Source organism: Gasterosteus aculeatus, chromosome 7 (assembly GCF_964276395.1).
Source record: "Gasterosteus aculeatus chromosome 7, fGasAcu3.hap1.1, whole genome shotgun sequence".
Lineage (NCBI taxonomy): Eukaryota > Metazoa > Chordata > Actinopteri > Perciformes > Gasterosteidae > Gasterosteus > Gasterosteus aculeatus.
In genome coordinates, this window is record NC_135694.1 from 19,000,365 (window position 1) to 19,018,071 (window position 17,707).

The 17,707-nt window shown below is 42.5% G+C and overlaps 1 protein-coding gene across 1 annotated transcript; it reads left to right on the top strand.

Annotated features, from left to right (window-relative positions):
* The first annotated feature begins 946 nt into the window (after positions 1-946).
* slc8a4a (solute carrier family 8 member 4a) lies at positions 947-16,660 on the top strand. Its single transcript, XM_040179884.2, has 9 exons — positions 947-2,102; positions 2,396-2,471; positions 4,609-6,027; positions 6,164-6,678; positions 11,757-11,863; positions 12,618-12,736; positions 13,034-13,133; positions 13,868-14,140; positions 14,983-16,660. The coding sequence occupies exons 3-9, from the start codon at positions 4,684-4,686 to the stop codon at positions 15,360-15,362; spliced, it is 2,838 nt and encodes a 945-aa protein (XP_040035818.2). The 5' UTR covers positions 947-2,102; positions 2,396-2,471; positions 4,609-4,683; the 3' UTR covers positions 15,363-16,660.
* The last annotated feature ends 1,047 nt before the right edge of the window (positions 16,661-17,707 follow it).

Here is a 17,707-nt window from a genome sequence, read left to right on the forward strand (position 1 = left end):
TCTGCAGGTGATTCTAAATGTTGTGTTTGCATTTGGTGGTACCCTTGCAGAATTCAGCATTATGAGGCTGAAAAAATAGTCAAACCTATCAGGCATTATCAGAAACATTAGTATTGGCCGGATCAACCGTTTGTTACATTCTTACAATTGTATTTTGATTGCAATTCATTGCCCAAAAGGTTACAAAACACAAAATGGACTAAGTCAAACGATAGCATTGCAATTTGTTTTCATTTTAGAGGCTAAAAATCTCCATGATATTGTTATTGTTGTGAATTTTGACTTTAGGTATGTTTAGAATTTCTAACAACTAAAAGCTTGCCTCTAAATTGCCAGTACAAAATAGATTAAAGACGGTTTAGCCAATTCTGACCAATACAACTTTATGGATTAATGATAGGGGGATGCACAGAGTTTAATTTTCCCCAAATTAATTTGCAAAAGAACTGATGGTCAACATCTGCAGCAAAGGTAGCGAAATCCTGGCTCGTAGCTCCAAACTCCAAAAATACTAATCACTACAATTCCCACAATGCATCTCAATTGTAGACCATAATTTAATGTTTTCTGTCAAAGTTTATCACTCAGTTACTGCACTACTACGAGCACTACTCTCTTAGAGGGGTGTAAACAAGCCAAGCACAGTGAATGGGAAACTTGTTTGCTATAACAACATTAAGCGAAGCACAGGTTACATTTGAACTAAATGGAAACCTTAGTAACCTCTGTTTTCTGACTGCTCACAGGCCTGTTGTTAAAGTCTTGAGTCTCATCATAACGGCTGTCATCCACACTGATTTAAATTATTTGTAACTTTTAAAGAATATTTTACTGTACAGCCTCAAAATGCCTTTATGAAGGCACCCAAAACCTCTGATGACGCCATTGACGTGTCATCAAACATTTTACTGTCAATATTGAAATCAATGTGACTGCAAAGCCTCCTCCCTCCTCCCTCATCTTCAAAGTTAGTATTTGTCTTAAATTGTTCTACAGGTTTTTATAGCATGTATCAAGATTTCAGGGTATGTGCTTTTTTCTCTCCTATGTCTCTGCCTATAAGCATCCAGATTACAATAAAAACCCAACACACAACAGTCCTTCAAGCAGCAACATCTGGGATATCTGAGTCCCTGACTCGCATACCAGATCTTTAGCTCTAAGCTCACTGGAGGTTTGTCTGTGATGATGACTAACAAAGAAAATGAAGGGGGGGAAAAAAAATCAGAATTCAGGAGTGAAATGGCCATTCCTCCTGGACTCCCGATGCGCAGTCAGAAGGACCATCCGTGCGTGTAGCGCTGTCTCTGAACGTCTCCTCCCCTGTTTCTGCAGTGCTTCCACCTCGCTCATCGTTTCTTGTCTCACAGCTGCCCACCCGCAAGAAGAGTAAGACAAGACTACCATTTGCATACCACCACACTCCTCTTTCTTGTCTGCCACCATCCCTGTGCTCGATTTCCATCTTGTCCTGATCCGTGTTCCGTGTGCTTCGCGTTCTCTTCAACCCTTCACCATTCATTCATTCACGCCTCCTCTCATGTGCGGTCCTCTTTGGCTCTTTGCCTCATCCAGCTCGGACAGGTAAAACAGGGATTTTTTTCACTCAGTTTATTTTTTATTTTTTCCAATGCAAAGAACGCCCTTAAAAGCCTTTTTTAAATCATAAATTAGCAGTTTGGAAGAATATCTGACTGGTTGGAGCGGGACGAATGATTTCATGTATGATGTTACGCATCAACAATCGCACGTAACGTTTGCCTGGACAGGAGAACACTGAAAACGTTTTATGCTTTTTGAAAAAACAACAAAAAATGACTTAGGTTCGCGGAAGGTGTGTTGCCGTGCGGGAGCGAGTGGAATTCAACCCAAAAGAACTAATCGGGCGGTGTTAAGTTAGCTGAGGTAGGGTACCTGTCAGAAGAAGAAAGAAAAATCGCGAAGAAGCACCGTGGAAAGCAACGCGTCATCACCAAGGCACCAGCGCAACAAGCCCACAGCATCACAGCAGCCCGCTGCGCGGATGGCACACGGGGTGTCGTGAACTGCTGCAGGGTGCCACGCTGAGACCAGGGGGGTCCACGCGAGATTCGGGGATTTCCGTGAGTATCCTGTGGGACCCACGCTGTGCGCAACAAACGGGCAGGTCCATTTGTCCCTCGTTTGCAGCGATGGTCTTGTGTCCAATGTTCTGGTCTTCTCAGTACACGTTTGTAATTCAACATGTTTGATCGTCTGTTACAGTTTGTGTTTCTACTCTTGCTTAATCTGCTGGCCCACATATCTGGCTTTTAATAAGCTTCTTAAAACTCATGTGGAATTCTTTTAGGTTACTTTTTTTGGTGATTATACATTTCTACAATTTCTTGATTTAAAATAAGCTGTCTCTCCACAGAGGGATATAAAAAATAAATTAATCTCTTGAGGCCACAACTTCCACACTGCGCTGACTCCCTGACAACTGCACTCAGGTGAGTAATGTAGATCCAAGGATCTAAAAAATAGGAGATTTATTCCTGCATGAGCATCGAGGGTTTTCTCTACTATGCTGAGATCTAACAGCTCATAGTATCTGCATGCACATGATCTACCGTATGCTTATCTTTGATCATTTATTGTGCTCTTGTTCAAGACTCAAGGGATTCATGTCCGTTTTACTTTTAATTTTTCTCCTGTTTCTTTTGTGATGACTTCCCATTACCAAGATAGTAGAAATGGCATTTATCAGGAGTATCATTACAAATTGAGACTGCCACCATTTAAAGAAAAGAAAAAAACATCTCTGAAAAAAAAAGAGGCTGGCATCGAAGTGTGACTCATTATGTGTTTACTTGCCAACCTGAAGCCTCTGCTTAGCAAACAGGAACACATTTGAGGGTTTAAATTATCATACATTTAATTGGGTCAGAGGCATCTTTTTCAGTTTGGATAATTTGGGAATCTTTAAAGGTTAAATGAGAAACTTAATGAAATGGAAAGTAGCATCTTGGTGGGTTTTTCAGTGGCATAAAACTTGCACTGATTAAAAGATTAATGTAAAATTTCGGCAGTGCAGAGAATTGTTGTTTTGTGCTTGTAGATAATCTATTAAATGTCTCTGATGGGACTCGTCAATGTAAGGTGTAAAACTGTCCTCGTTGCTTTGGCTAATGAATCCTGGATTCTTCATGGAAACAGACAGATCATCTCTCTCTACTGTCTTAGCTTGTTCCCACCAGGTGATTTCAGTGAGAAATGCATATTGATGAACTTTGTACGGCACCACCAGGACAGATAAAAACATGTTGACACCTTTTGTTGATATCGTACTGTTTTATTCCAGGCTAACAACCAGTTTTGTGAGCTTGCTTTTCCCATAGAAACATCACCCACTCAAAATTTGTTACGGTTTGTGTGCCAGACAAAAGTAGATTCATATTATATTATAGAAAGGACTCAATGATGAAAGTACACAATATTATACTCTCACCTCTCTAAAACGTCTTTTAATTATGACATAATCTTCGAAAAAATGACTGAGGATCAGATATTTCACAATTTTCTTCTTGTCGCAAGAGACGCTGTCCATGGTTCTGAATTAACTCTATCTGATAGGCAGACATACAGTATGCTGAGTTGTAACAGGAATCTATTTTTGCACCAATAAAATCTGTTGGTGGTTTATTTACAAGGAAAAAATGGACAACTTAATTTCTATATCTGTGATTCGGACCAAAATGTTGCCTTGATGGAAAAATGTGCACTCCAGTTATGCAGGTCGGAGAAGGGAATGCTGCTGCTCTCTCCTGCATGTCAATGGAAGCGTGTGCTGTACATAAAGCATTGTCAAATCTGCTTTAGGTGGCCAACCTATTTTTGTGAAAGAGTTGGTCTTGAAATTTTAATTAGGAAGACCCGGATTACATGGCAGGGCTATTTTCCCCTCTCCTTCTCTCTGCTCACATCAATGCAGATGTTAATCCTCTGGACAGCATTGATGCTGTACTCTCTTAATTGTTCACTCAAGCTGCTGCCAAGACATAGTTTAAATGGCTTAAGTAAAATAAAAAACATTAAATTTATTAACAACATTTTTAGCAATAAATTATGAGTAGAGTTGAGAGGCCTGCTGTACTTCCATCGGAGATCAGGATTGTTTTTCCTATGAATAATAGTGTAATATATTTATTGGTAAGTCGGTGATGCTGCCTAAGAACAACTGCTCTTTCTTTGTTATGTTGTCAGTGAATATTTTTAGAATCCCCTCTAACTTGACAATACATGGAGGACTGAGTCACTTTTTCCCTCAATACTACAGTTGCAGAGGGTAACATTTCCACTGCTGTTTAGCACCGAATGACCACATTATATGTGTGGGAGTTTGACAGGATAGTTCAATACCAATGACTCAATGATTAGTGGGTGCCAATATTTCTGGCTTCGAAACTCGGACCAACAAAACTGTTGGATCCCACAAGATTTGTAAAAAAAAGCGCATAACTTTGAGTACTTCTGTGATGCTATATGCTGGTATAAGTTGAAGAGAGAATAGAACCCCGAATGCTGATCATCGGACCCTGGGAATGTGACGACCTCACACGCAAATATTCTTATTCCTTTGTCTCCCAGGCATTTGGATAGAGCTTCAAATGTGACACGGATCGATCTCCGGTATCAGAAGACTACGAGCTCCGTCCCGCTGCAATGTCTCTACACAAGAGCATCATGAATTTCACTCCACCGTTCACGCCGTATATGTTCATCTCCTTCCTGCTGGTTCTGCTCCCGGGAGTCACTCATTTCTCCCACGGCAGCGCCAGCCATGAAGACATTGGCAGCACACCGGGCAACTGCTCCAGTACTGATAACTGCTCCGAGGGAGTGGTGCTGCCCATGTGGAACCCCCAAAACCCCGCGGTGGGTGACAAGGTGGCACGCGCCATCGTTTACTTTGCTGCCCTCATATACATGTTCCTGGGCATGTCCATCATTGCAGACCGCTTCATGTCTTCGATTGAAGTAATCACCTCTCAGGAAAAGGAGATCACAATCAAGAAGCCCAACGGTGAGACGACGACAACAACTGTACGCATCTGGAATGAGACCGTGTCCAACCTGACTCTGATGGCGCTGGGCTCATCCGCACCAGAGATCTTGCTCTCCGTCATTGAAGTGGTCGGCCACAACTTCGAGGCTGGATCTTTGGGTCCCAGCACGATCGTGGGGAGTGCTGCATTCAACATGTTCATTATCATCGCTATCTGTGTTTATGTGGTGCCAGAAAATGAAGTTCGCAAGGTAAAGCACCTGCGGGTGTTTTTTGTCACTGCTGCCTGGAGCGTGTTCGCCTACATCTGGCTGTATCTCATCCTCTCTGTGGTCTCCCCCGGAGAGGTGGAGGTTTGGGAGGCCGTCCTTACCTTCCTCTTTTTCCCTCTCTGTGTGCTGCAAGCCTGGATTGCAGACCGGCGGCTTCTCTTCTACAAGTATGTCAATAAGCGGTACCGTGCCGACAAGACCCGCGGCATTATCATTGAGTCCGAGGGAGACGCCATGTTCACTAAAATGGACTTGGAGATGGACGGCCAGGATGTGAACTCCCACACTCACCCCAGCGACGCTCTGGACGGAATGCTGGAGGGGGTGGAGGAAGGCGGAGGGATGAGCGCCGAGCGAATTCAAGAGGAAGAGGCCCGGCGGGACATGGCTCGCACCCTAAAAGACTTGAAGCAACGGCACCCGGAGAAGGACATGGAGCAACTGATCGAGATGGCTAACTACCAAGTGCTGGTCCAACAACAGAAGAGCCGGGCCTTCTACCGGATTCAAGCCACGCGCATGATGATCGGAGCCGGGAACATATTGAAAAAGCACGCCGCCGACCAAGCCAGGAAGGTGGTGAGCTGTCACGAGGCTACTGGTCAAGAGGAAGATCCCAACACCATCTACCTGCAGTTTGAAACATCTCACTACCAGTGCTTTGAGAACTGTGGCTCACTGAAGCTGTCAGTGACCCGGCACGGAGGAGAAAGTGGTTGCACTGTGAAGGTAATGAGAAGAAGTGATTGTAAAAGGTCAATTTAAAATCAAATGCAATGGCTCGAGGAAAAAGAATTCTCAATAATTAAGCCTTTTATTAAACCTGCGGACATAACGTTTGTGTTTCTTTGCTTTTGCCACCCAGGTGGATTACCGCACCGAGGACGCAACGGCCAACGCTGGCTCAGACTACGAGTTTGCTGAGGGCACTTTGGTCTTCAAGCCCGGTGAGACAACCAAAGAGTTCACCGTTGGCGTCATTGATGATGATATTTTTGAAGAGGACGAGCACTTCTACGTGCGTCTGAGTAATCCCCGGATCGCACACCGGGCTGAGGTCTCCGTCCTGGAGCCGAGCTCCATCACCTCCAGCAGCAGCGCGGCGGGCATCTCACATGTCCCTCCCAAGGCAGCGCTGGGCAGCGCTCACACGGCCACGGTTACCATCTACGATGACGACCACGCTGGTATATTCACATTCGAGAGTAACTCCATGAGGGTCAGCGAGAGCATTGGCAGCATGCAAGTGAAGGTCCACCGGACGTCCGGGGCGAGGGGGAAGGTGGCAGTGCCCTACCACACCGCCGAGGGCACCGCCAAAGCCGGGGAAGACTACGAGGAGGTGTCCGGCAAGTTGGAGTTCCAGAACGATGAGACCATGTGAGTGACAATTGTTTCCTTCTCATCGCTTCATCAAACATCACAGCCCACACGTTGACCCTTCAAACCAGTGGCCCCCAACCTTTTCTGCCTCACAGACCGGTTTCATGTTAGAAAATATTACCGGTCTTGAAGGTGCGGCGGATAAACATGACAAACAAATAATCAGCCGATTGGTTGTTGGGGGCCCCTGTGTTAAACAGTCCTTGTGGACCTTACCGTAAATTATCTATTTTGGCGAAGGATAAAAGGACTATTTTTATGAGTCACAGATACGTTTGCTCTGAGAAGTTTAGATCAGAGCGATGACGTGGGAGGATAAGAGGGTAAAATTGTGAGACAGATAATGAAACAATGGAGAAGGTATAGAAGAGAAGAAGAAAGACGTATAGAAGCAGCTTTCAATGGATGAATTAAAACAGGATGCAGTTAATTTTAATGGAGGGAAAGGAAAGATCCACTGCAGAAAACAAAGGAAGTAAATGTTAGCAGCAGAGAAGAGGGAAGAAAATCCGGCAGGTGACTGCACAATAGAAGGGGGATGAGGGTTGAGCAGCTACTGAAACAGGTGTTTACAATGAGACCTGTGTGATATTTTTTGCCAAAAGGATTCTTGGATGCACCGGCAAAGAAGCATATTAAAAGAGGAGGGAGGAAGAGCACAGAGAGAGGTTCAAGTCTGATGTTATTCCAGCTTTTCTCTTCAACGCTGTGCGGAGGGTTTGGCAGCAGGACGAGTGCTCTTGCGTTTGTTTTATGATGTGACGAGCAAAGGACCCGGCAATTATCCACAGCGGCGATTTTTTGGTTAAAAAGAGAATGCCCTGCTTTGTATCAACCTCATCACACACCGACAATTCAGAGCACACTGAAGGGCTAAAAAAGGAATAAAATGATTTGGATGAATACGTCTGTGTGAGGAGAATTTCAGGTCTTGTGTGTGGGTGTATTGTGTAGGTTGGCTGAGTGGGAGGAAAGGCAGGTGAATACACTGTGTCAAAGAGAACGCAGATCTCCCTATTTGTCTTATTTGCCGCGCAGTGCAGTGGAAATTTTATTACATGTACGTCAGTTTGTTTGCACATTTGTATGCATCTTTAATAGCTTTTTGTGCATTTGTCTGCGTGTGTTTTTAAGGGTGTGTGTCTGTACGCTGAATCCACTTTAACTTCACATCAAATAAAAAGTCGCTCCAAACGGGATCTAAAAAGAGCTTCTAGAACATCAAAATTAATTACAGAGAGTGAAGACGCGTTAGAGGAGTCCCAAAAGTTCTCAACACAGCGCAGGTGGCAACAGAAGCTGTGGTTAATGAGACAGCAGTGCATAGCATGAACATTACAAGCTGGCAGCTTGTATCAGGATTTAGATGAAATCCTAACCTACTGAGCCGACACTCTGTTCATCTAACTGTAGCAAGCTGACAGTGACACAAGCACCTGCACGATTCACATTATCGCGATGTGCGAGAGGAGGAGAAGCACTATGGAGAGAAGGATCCAGCAGAGCAGGACAGTTTGCTCCGGGAAAACAGATGAATAGAAAATTCAAAGGCAACGAGGAAATGCCAAAGCCTCCTCAGCTGCTCCTGTGCTCCTTTGAATAGCAAACAAGGACTTAAAGACAAATGCAGCGGCACTCTGATCGTAGCTGAAAACGTCTTGCATATGACATGAATGAGAATGGCCAGGTCCAGCATGCTTATGTTTTTAGCCAGCTCCATCTTCAGGAGGTCAGAGAATCGAAGGCAGCATACATCTCTAAACACAGTAAACAAAGTATTCATCAGTGAAGAGCCAAATGAGCCTCTGATGAACCAGTCTACAAGGATCTTTGTCTTGTGCATCATCACATTTCTTTCCTGCTTCATGCTACTGAGATCCTCAAGTTGGACTGAATATTTTATGAGGTTGTTTAATTGGAAGCGTTCTCTCAGTCCTGTTAAAAGATGCAGGTGAAGCCACATCACTGTTAAAGCATTTTGGCTTTTAGTAGCAACCCATCTATTTGCGTCTTTGTGCGAACAAGCTCGCAAATGCTCCGTGTTAAATATGTATCTTCCTATATCTTACTGCTCAGCAGGCTGCCAAAGTTCAGCCTTAAAAAAAACCTGTCTTTTCTTACCCGAGTGTTTCCCTGGGCGTTCAGGACAAAGAGCTGACACTCTGCAGAAGCCCTCCAGGCAGCTTTGTGTGTGTGTGTGTGTGTGTGTGTGTGTGTGTGTGTGTGTGTGTGTGTGTGTGTGTGTGTGTGTGTGTGTGTGTGTGTGTGTGTGTGTGTGTGTGTGTTTGTTTGTTACAGTGCCTCTTGCTTTGTGTCTCTTTCTGTACACATACCAGACCCGGACGATGTTTGTGCACGCAGAGAAACGAAAGAGGAAGAAGACTAGTTTTTAAGCTCTTGGCATGGAACCAGCAGGAATGGTTTAAAATCTGGGCGTGCAGTTAAATAATAATTTACCAACTAAATTCTGCGCTGCAGTAAATAGATTATGATAGAGACACAAACCTCCGAGCCAAAATAAACAGGCTGAACCGTTTTACGTTCTGTGTTTATGGATTAGAGGAAGATCTACAAAGACCCTTTGATGCTTGTGTGTAGCTTCCTCTTGTATCTGTTTCCGTTAGTGCCTCAAAATGTGTGGCACTACACACCAGTTGAAGCTGAGGTGGATAACGGGGGCAGTTATGTAAACTGAGATGAAAGAGATGTGAGGGGATCACTTGTGAAAAGCAAAATCAATACCCTCATATGTTTTATTTCTCACGCTCAATGTGGTCGGCATCAATATCGCTCTGCATTTCGTGAGAAACAACCAAAGTGGAGCAGCGGAGGGTTATCTTATCCTTTGGAACAACCATATCAAAACAGTGCTGAGTGGCGGCATTGAGCGAGCCCGGCTTTATGTCCACGAAGCAAGGAGAAGCCTGGAAAACAACACAGGGTTAGGGTGGAGGGTTAAGCAATTTCATTCTCCGCTCGGGTGGACATTAATCCGCTCTACCTCTGCAAATAGTTGTTTGCTGCTACGGCGATGCTATGGATGTCATACATAGCGGCTTCAATGTTGGGAGTGTTGCAGCTTGGAGCGGCAGGTGGGGGCCGCACCATTACGCTGGATGTCTGCTCCGCCGCTCCCTTGGGGGCCCGCTTCAGTTCCCCAATGACACGGCAGGATGTGTCGTCACTGCCGGAACCGCCGCGACAACCGTATTTTGCAGTTCACTGTAGAGAAAACGTGATTGTCTTTTAACTGCTGCACATATGAGAAACACATCTCTTCCCTGCGCTGCTGCATTTGTTTTTGTTTTCAGCTACAATACAGTTTCTTTGGAGCTGTTGGAGTTCTTGCTCAAGGACACTCTAGCAAGCCCGGCACATGCCATGACTTTGGCAGTGGCCCATTCACTCATGGGCATAAAGACATGCAGAGTGCAGAAAGCAGAGGTGAACGTGGAGGCATAAATTCACTCCCACTCCTTCGTCATGACTTGGTGTAAATGTCTTTTGGCTGTGGGAGGAAGCGACCTGATGCTCAAACAAGACGTATTCACATTTTGGAATTTAATAGATTGCCAGAGAAAAATCAACAAACTCCTTTGAACTCCAGACGTCAGACGAGACAGTAGTGACATCCTTTATACGCGATGATAGTAGGACATGTTCTCCCAATTTGGAATATGTCACATCAGGTTTTCAAACTATTCAAAAGATGTCTCTGTTTAACCCAACCAGAAAAAGTTATAATTTTGATTTGTTTTGTGGAAATGCAATTAAAATGCCTTCTTGAGTTTTCATTTTAACTTGGTACCAGTATGTTTTCCTTGCACGTATTTAGGGTTAAACCAGGAAAAAAAATCTACATTTTACTTGGTAAACGTAATGAATAAAGTATTTTCACATTCATCTTTTTTTTAAATGCGGAATCTAAAGTAGGTTTTAGCGAGAGGTCTGCACAAATGTAAATGTTTAATCCCTGTCGATTGTATCTTTTACATCCTCAACAATAAAGTATCCACCTAAAGTGAGATGTGGACTTGAAAAAATGCTGCAGTCTGAATACATTCAATAGCAACTAATACACATTTTATTCCACGGCCTCTCCCCGATGCTTTAGAGTGAACTTACGTACATACCACACTTGAAATATCATCTTGTTCAAAAGATTTACTATTTTTTTCCATTGAAAGGACTGTAGGCTATGCTGCGATTCCCTTTGCTCCCACTGGCATGACTTTCCTTGACATTAGACTGCAGATGACGTATCGCTCATGTTTAAAATAAAATTTCTTCTTTTCTGCAAAGCAAAAAGCTCTACCAGCGCGATGTCGAATTCTGAGTGTACACGAGTAGACAGAAATAGACAGCCACCCACATATCATTAGGGAGATGGAGGGAGAGGGAGAGAAAGACTCACTGTGTGACAGTGTGGGAGAACGAAGCGGGCTGAGGCAAATATGTCGACCACAGTTTGACACCACGTCCTCACGTGTTTTCGTAGCACCCAGATTTTAGTACCAGAGCTGAATTTGTAAATGTGTGTTAAGAATTTGCCCAAAGCTGCATTGGTTTCCTACATCGGTGGTGCTTGAATTCCACTGAGAACAACATACCTCAATTTCCAATGACTTATAGCTTGAAGTGTGTGGGAGGGGTGTGGGCTATATGTTTCTCCTGTGCTCTACTGGAATTAATGGTGTAGAAGGAGTCCGCCCTCTTGTGGACAGCTGGAAATAAAATAAAATAAAAGAATGTGTTTTTTCAATGTTTTACACAGTGTTCTTTTCAACAGGATATTTGTTTATTTGTCAAATCTCCAGCTTCCATCTTGTAATCTAACATCAGTATTTTATTGAGTAGGCAGTTTACCTCTTGGGTACAGACTTTGAATTTGTATGAAGCATGGGCAAGAACTCCTCTTACTAGAATTGAGGAATACTTTTTATTGGATTTGAGTATAAAATGCACGCTGCTGGTTAAAGCTTATTAACTGCTGCAGATATTTCATGATTTACGCTAATTTACGATTCTCTGTTTGGCTGAATTCTTTTCTTGTCCCTTGACCCCTCTGTTTTCAGGAAGATGCTGAATGTGAAGGTCATTGATGACGAGGAATACGAGAAGAACAAGACTTTCATAATTGTGTTGGCGGAGCCCATCCTGCTGGACGTGGGACAGAGACACGGTGAACTAATATTATTTCATGTCTCCTGTCGTTTATATATCATTTTAATTCTTGGATTAGAGCAGTTTGTATTGACTGATACAAATTGCTCTTGACCTTGAGACAACACTAAGGTGTGATGTCGTCAGTCCTCTTGGTGCATCTCATGGCCTCATCCTGGAGGACACAGGGTTTAATTGCGGTACTTTAAAAAAGCTTGGGTTAGAAGTTAGAACCAAAAGGCAGAAAGGAGTTATTCATAGTATGTTCACCTTTTTAAACGCCTTCTATATTTATCATATTTTTTAAATATTGTAATGGCTGACTATATTGCAAAACAAAACTCAATTTATTTCACATTTGGTCCTTTTTCATTTGTGTATTGCTTATATCAGCACATTGATGAAGAGCATTTGTCCTCAATCTATTCTAGTTTTATTTTTTTCATTAAATGTGGGATATCTATTCGATACTAGCACTACTACCAACCACTATCCTCAAAAATTGCCCCATCAAAGCAGTTATCAAACCTGCTGAGGTCATACAGCAGTGTGGTATATATAATCTAATATAGTAAGATGTATGTATGAAATTCCTCAGGCAGAACTTTGTTATATAACCAATGTGTTCCATTCCCAGCGAAGGTTTTATCCCTGATCCTAATGTTGCATGTGATCCTTAGTATACTTAATTCTCATGCAACAGGTTTGCTTTACGGTTGTAGTAATGTGGGATGTACTGGCTGATAGCTTACACACCTGTCTCTGTGGCGCAGGAGACACCAACGATAACAAGACAGCAGTGGGACCGGAGGACGTGTCAAAGATGGGCTGCCCGAGTCTGGGCGAGCACAGGAAGCTGGAGGTGGTAATCGAGGAGTCCTATGAATTCAAGGTAACTTAACATAAGCTTTTTTTACCTCGGATGCGCACTCACCAATTACACGTTTGTTTATTTCAATACTTTTCAATACCTTTTTTTTCCTGGGGGGGTAGTGAACTTTTTTGCCTTACTGACTCACTGCCCACCACAGTGGGAAGAGTGACTTGGTTGAATTGCCACCTAGTTTACCACATTAGCGTCTCACATGACGTTAAGATTGTATTATTACTGTTACTGCATGACTATAAAAGGACAGCTACTAACAAGCTGTCCTCATGCTGTCTTTGTCCCCTTTGTGGCCGTCGACAGAGCACAGTGGACAAGCTGATTAAGAAGACGAACCTGGCTCTGGTGGTGGGGAGCAGCAGCTGGAGGGAGCAGTTTGTTAGTGCTGTCACTGTCAGTGCAGGTGAGTTTCTCATCTGTCCATCCCGCTGAGACCAGACCTGTGGAAGATTGAGTCTGCAGGCTGGATCCGGCCCACCAGCTGCTCACTGTTGTGCTGTATTTTAGTGTTGTTGTTTTTTTTTAGATATGTGTCGAATAAAATCCCAAATGCTGGCAGAATTAGCAGGCCTAATTGAATGGATAATGAATGAAAGAGATTAGAAAAACACAGGCTGTTTTCATATATTTTAGCAATCCTGTACTTATATGCTACTCTCTTTTAACCCAGACATTTTATTAAAAATGTATGACAGGGAAAATTCCTTGTGTGGCTCAACATAAATTCTAAACTGACCAGCACCGCCTGGATGATTAATGGCTAATTTGGCTTTGTGAACCTTTTAGGTCTGCAGCAGTGCACAAAGCATTTGGGCTAAAAGCATATCGTAGAAACCAGAGATGTGTGATTCTCTCGGGTTTCATTCTTTCTCTCTATTGTTGAGGTCACACATATTTTCATGCAGAGAGTAACATAACAAAGGCATCTATAGGCAGGAGGCATAGAAGAGAGAGATAGTATGCACTCACAGAAACCATAGCTATATTTGTATTATATATATTGTTCTATTGGACTGTAATTGTCAAAGATTGATTGACGAATTAAGCTGTAACTGTTTTATGATTTATTAGTAATTCATGAACAATGATGATCTCATTCGTTATTCGGGCCTTAACTCATCTATTTGTCTCTGCAAGGTGACGATGACGAGGAAGAGAGCGGGGAAGAACGTTTGCCGTCCTGCTTCGACTACATTATGCACTTCCTGACCGTTTTCTGGAAAGTCCTGTTTGCTTTTGTCCCACCGACTGAGTACTGGAACGGCTGGGCCTGTTTCATCGTGTCCATTTCCCTCATCGGCGCTCTGACGGCTGTGACCGGGGACTTGGCCTCTCACTTCGGCTGCACCGTCGGCCTCAAAGACTCAGTCACCGCGGTGGTGTTCGTGGCCCTCGGCACCTCCGTTCCAGGTGGGCGCTGTGGTTTCTAACAGCTGTATCGTAGCCTCGTCCTGGGTTTCCTCTCGGGCTTGCAGTAGACGACTTGTATAACCTCTGCCTCGGCCTGTGCTGTCAGACTAATTCTCTCCTGAGCGCTTGTCTGGAACATTACAAGTTGTGAACAAAGACAGAGCCGGTTCTGCATGTCAGTCTCTCCGTGCTACCTCATTTTATCCCCATCGCACTACCGCAGGGAGGCCTAAATCAGAATATTTAAATTAGACGTTGACAGGTCAGTGAGCCCCATAAACCTTCCATAAAGTTTGCAGATTAGTTATCCAGGGAATCCCTGTTTCTACAAAGCTACCACTATCTAATAAAGGCATACAATTCATTTTTACTTCTGCACTTAGTAACAATCATCTTAATGTGTCTTATTATATAGTTGTACCAAAGTTTTATGCCCCACACCTCTTGGTTAGTTGAAATGATCTCACTCACTTTGTGTCAACTGAGTTGTTTAATTTCATAATACCTGTAATATTTGCTCTAAAGTCCCTGGTAGATGAGGGTTCTCTAATATGGAGCTATTTATTCATGTATCTCATCTTTAACCACTTATCGGGTCGCAGGGGAGCAACGGCTCCAGCGGGGGACCCTAAACTTCCCTTTCCCCATTTACCAGGTCTGACTGGGGCTTCCCAAGGCGTGCCAAGTCCAGGGTGGAGATATAATCTCCCCAGTTAGTCCTGAGTCTTCCCAGCTGGCTGTGCCTGAAAAGAACTCCATAGGGAGGAGTTCATTTCAAAATAAATCACCTGTTTTTCTTATTGTTCTTATCAATGCTCAAATTATATCTCTTTCTTTTACAGATACATTTGCAAGTAAAGTCGCTGCCATACAGGACCAGTACGCCGACGCCTCCATCGGCAACGTGACGGGCAGCAATGCGGTGAATGTGTTCTTGGGCATCGGGGTGGCGTGGACCATCGCTGCCGTCTACTGGAAGAGCAAAGGAGAGGTGTTCAAGGTGGACCCGGGCTCCCTGGCCTTTTCCGTCACCGTCTTCACCATCATGGCGCTGGTGTGTGTGATGGTGCTGCTCTACCGCCGCCGTCCCAGCGTTTCAGGCGGAGAGCTTGGGGGCCCACGGACACCCAAGCTCCTCACCTTCTTCATGTTCCTCTCCCTGTGGTTCATCTACATCCTGTTGTCCTCCCTGGAGGCTTACTGCCATTTGCCTGTCTTCTGAAACAGAGGGAAACGCACAGACACGGCTCCTCTCCTTGTTTTTAAAGTCTGCTGAACGTGTTTTCTCTCGGTTTTTGTCTACTTTCACAACGGTTTATAACTATTTCTATCATATTCATCATTGATACCGCACAATATTTGATTGACTTTGAATCTTTGGACTTTGGAACTTTGCTACCACCCACTGAAAATCAGCCTCTTCTCAACTTTCCTTCCTTTTTTTTAACTATTAACTACTTTTTACATTTATCCAATCATTGCTAATTTTAAGTGTTAAAGATTAAACGATTGGAGCAGTATATTTCTAATGGTGTTATTAAATGGAAAGTTAAAAAGAGTGCATGGGAGGATGTTATTCTTGAAATTTACTTAAAATGAAAGCCATCACCGAGGCTCAAATTACATAAGTGTGTGTTGATATTTATTACTCAATCTATACATTAACTATTCATTGTATATTGCGTAAAAGATGAACATTGTGCGTGGGAGTTTTGTGAAAGAGTAGGCGTGTTTGCTTTTGCACGTGATCAGATTAAGAGTTTCTCGGTAATCTATTTTAAAGTACTGTATGTAACATTTTGATATGGCTGTTAACGTGTTGATGTTTTTGTGTACACGTGAATCTCAGCTGTATCATTATCTCTTAACTGCCTGGTCCGCTCTCGCACAAAGAGTTTCAGTATCATGTTGGACATCGCCAGGGTTAAAAAGGCTTTTTTTTACAAAATAAGTCTTAAAATTGTTTATGAAGTATATATTCTTTGAGCACATTTACAATTTTTTGTGTACGGTGCGTGTGTGTTTGAGCGTGTGCGTTTGTGCGCGTGTGTTTGTGTGCGTGTGTGTGCACTTGTGCTCCCCAGCACAAATTGGCAAAAGTTATGGCCCTATTGTGTCATGTTTGCCGAAATTGTGTGGATGACAACAAAATTAGATGATATCAGTTTTTATTTTTCAACATCAATTTAGAAAAAGCACAGCTCAGCAAAGGGTCAATTTTCAGATGAGTGTCGTAATGAAAGTAATTAGCACCTAATAATTGTTCATAATAATTGTTGTTCCATCATCTGGGATCAAAACATGTGATAAAAGCAAAGACTTGTCGGAGTTTTTCCTGAGTGTGTATTACAGCGGTTGATATTGAAGTTTGTTTTTTATTTAACCTTGAATATTTAAAGCCATATTTATTGTAACAGTATTACGGTGTAAGTATTTATATGATCAATTTAGTTTTATTGATATGCATGTTTAATGTTCAAAAAGTGGAAATAAATATTGCTCATTCATGATGCCATAAAACTCTGTGATGTCTTACTTTCACATCCTTCAATGATTACATCAAGACTGGGTCTTTATCAAATACCAAAACATGTAGTTAAAAAAAACTCGCCTTTTGATTTAGAATGAATCAGTCTATTAACTCTTTTATTAAAGTGAGTTATTACAAAACCCATTAGATTGCTGTCTGAGTAGAGAAACAGCCTGATGCTCAGCAGCGGCAACAAACTACAGAAAATAATTTAAAGGAGAGAAAAGTTGGATGTATGAATAAATGTACTATATTTACTGTGAAAGGTGGAGACTTTTCCCTTTTGAACACTTCATTTTCTAGCTTTACCATTCTAATCAGTTTTGTTTCCAGCAGTAGTAGGCAGCTGTTTTCATTGAATATGCTCTGATTACCTTGCTTCACGGCAGCTACCATACATACTGTATATGACAGTTCAGCAAATACATATTTATGGTTAGTAAAAGATTGCGGTTTTGCACAAGTTAGAATCCTCTTTTTATTTACTTTTTCCTTCATATACAGAATCTCGTTAGTTTTAGCTCAGATCACTTGGACATCCTTAATATGAGGTCCCTTTTACTAATTAAATAAGCTTAAACAAATTCCTGCGAGCAAACGAGTGACAGAGATCGTGAGCTAACTTCCTGAACAGATATGAAGAGGTTAGAAAGGCATATTGAAATTTATCACTGTCCGTCCATTACTGCTGCTCTGAAATGACTAATGAATAATGAACCAGGACATAAGTTCTTGAGGGAATGTTTCATTCAGTGACTGAGAATGGGTTATGAAATAAGATTACATGTTTTCTGGATACTTTTTGTAATCATAGGTATTTTTCTGTATCTGTATGTTTAATTGTGACACATTCAAAGGTTGAAATGCACACTCCTATTAACTGTAAGTAATAATTCATATTAGCAAATAAGCAGATCATTATGACACATTCAAAGGTTGAAATGCACACTCCTATTAACAGTAAGTAATAATTTATATTAGCAAATAAGCAGATCATTATGACACATTCAAAGGTTGAAATGCACACTCCTATTAAC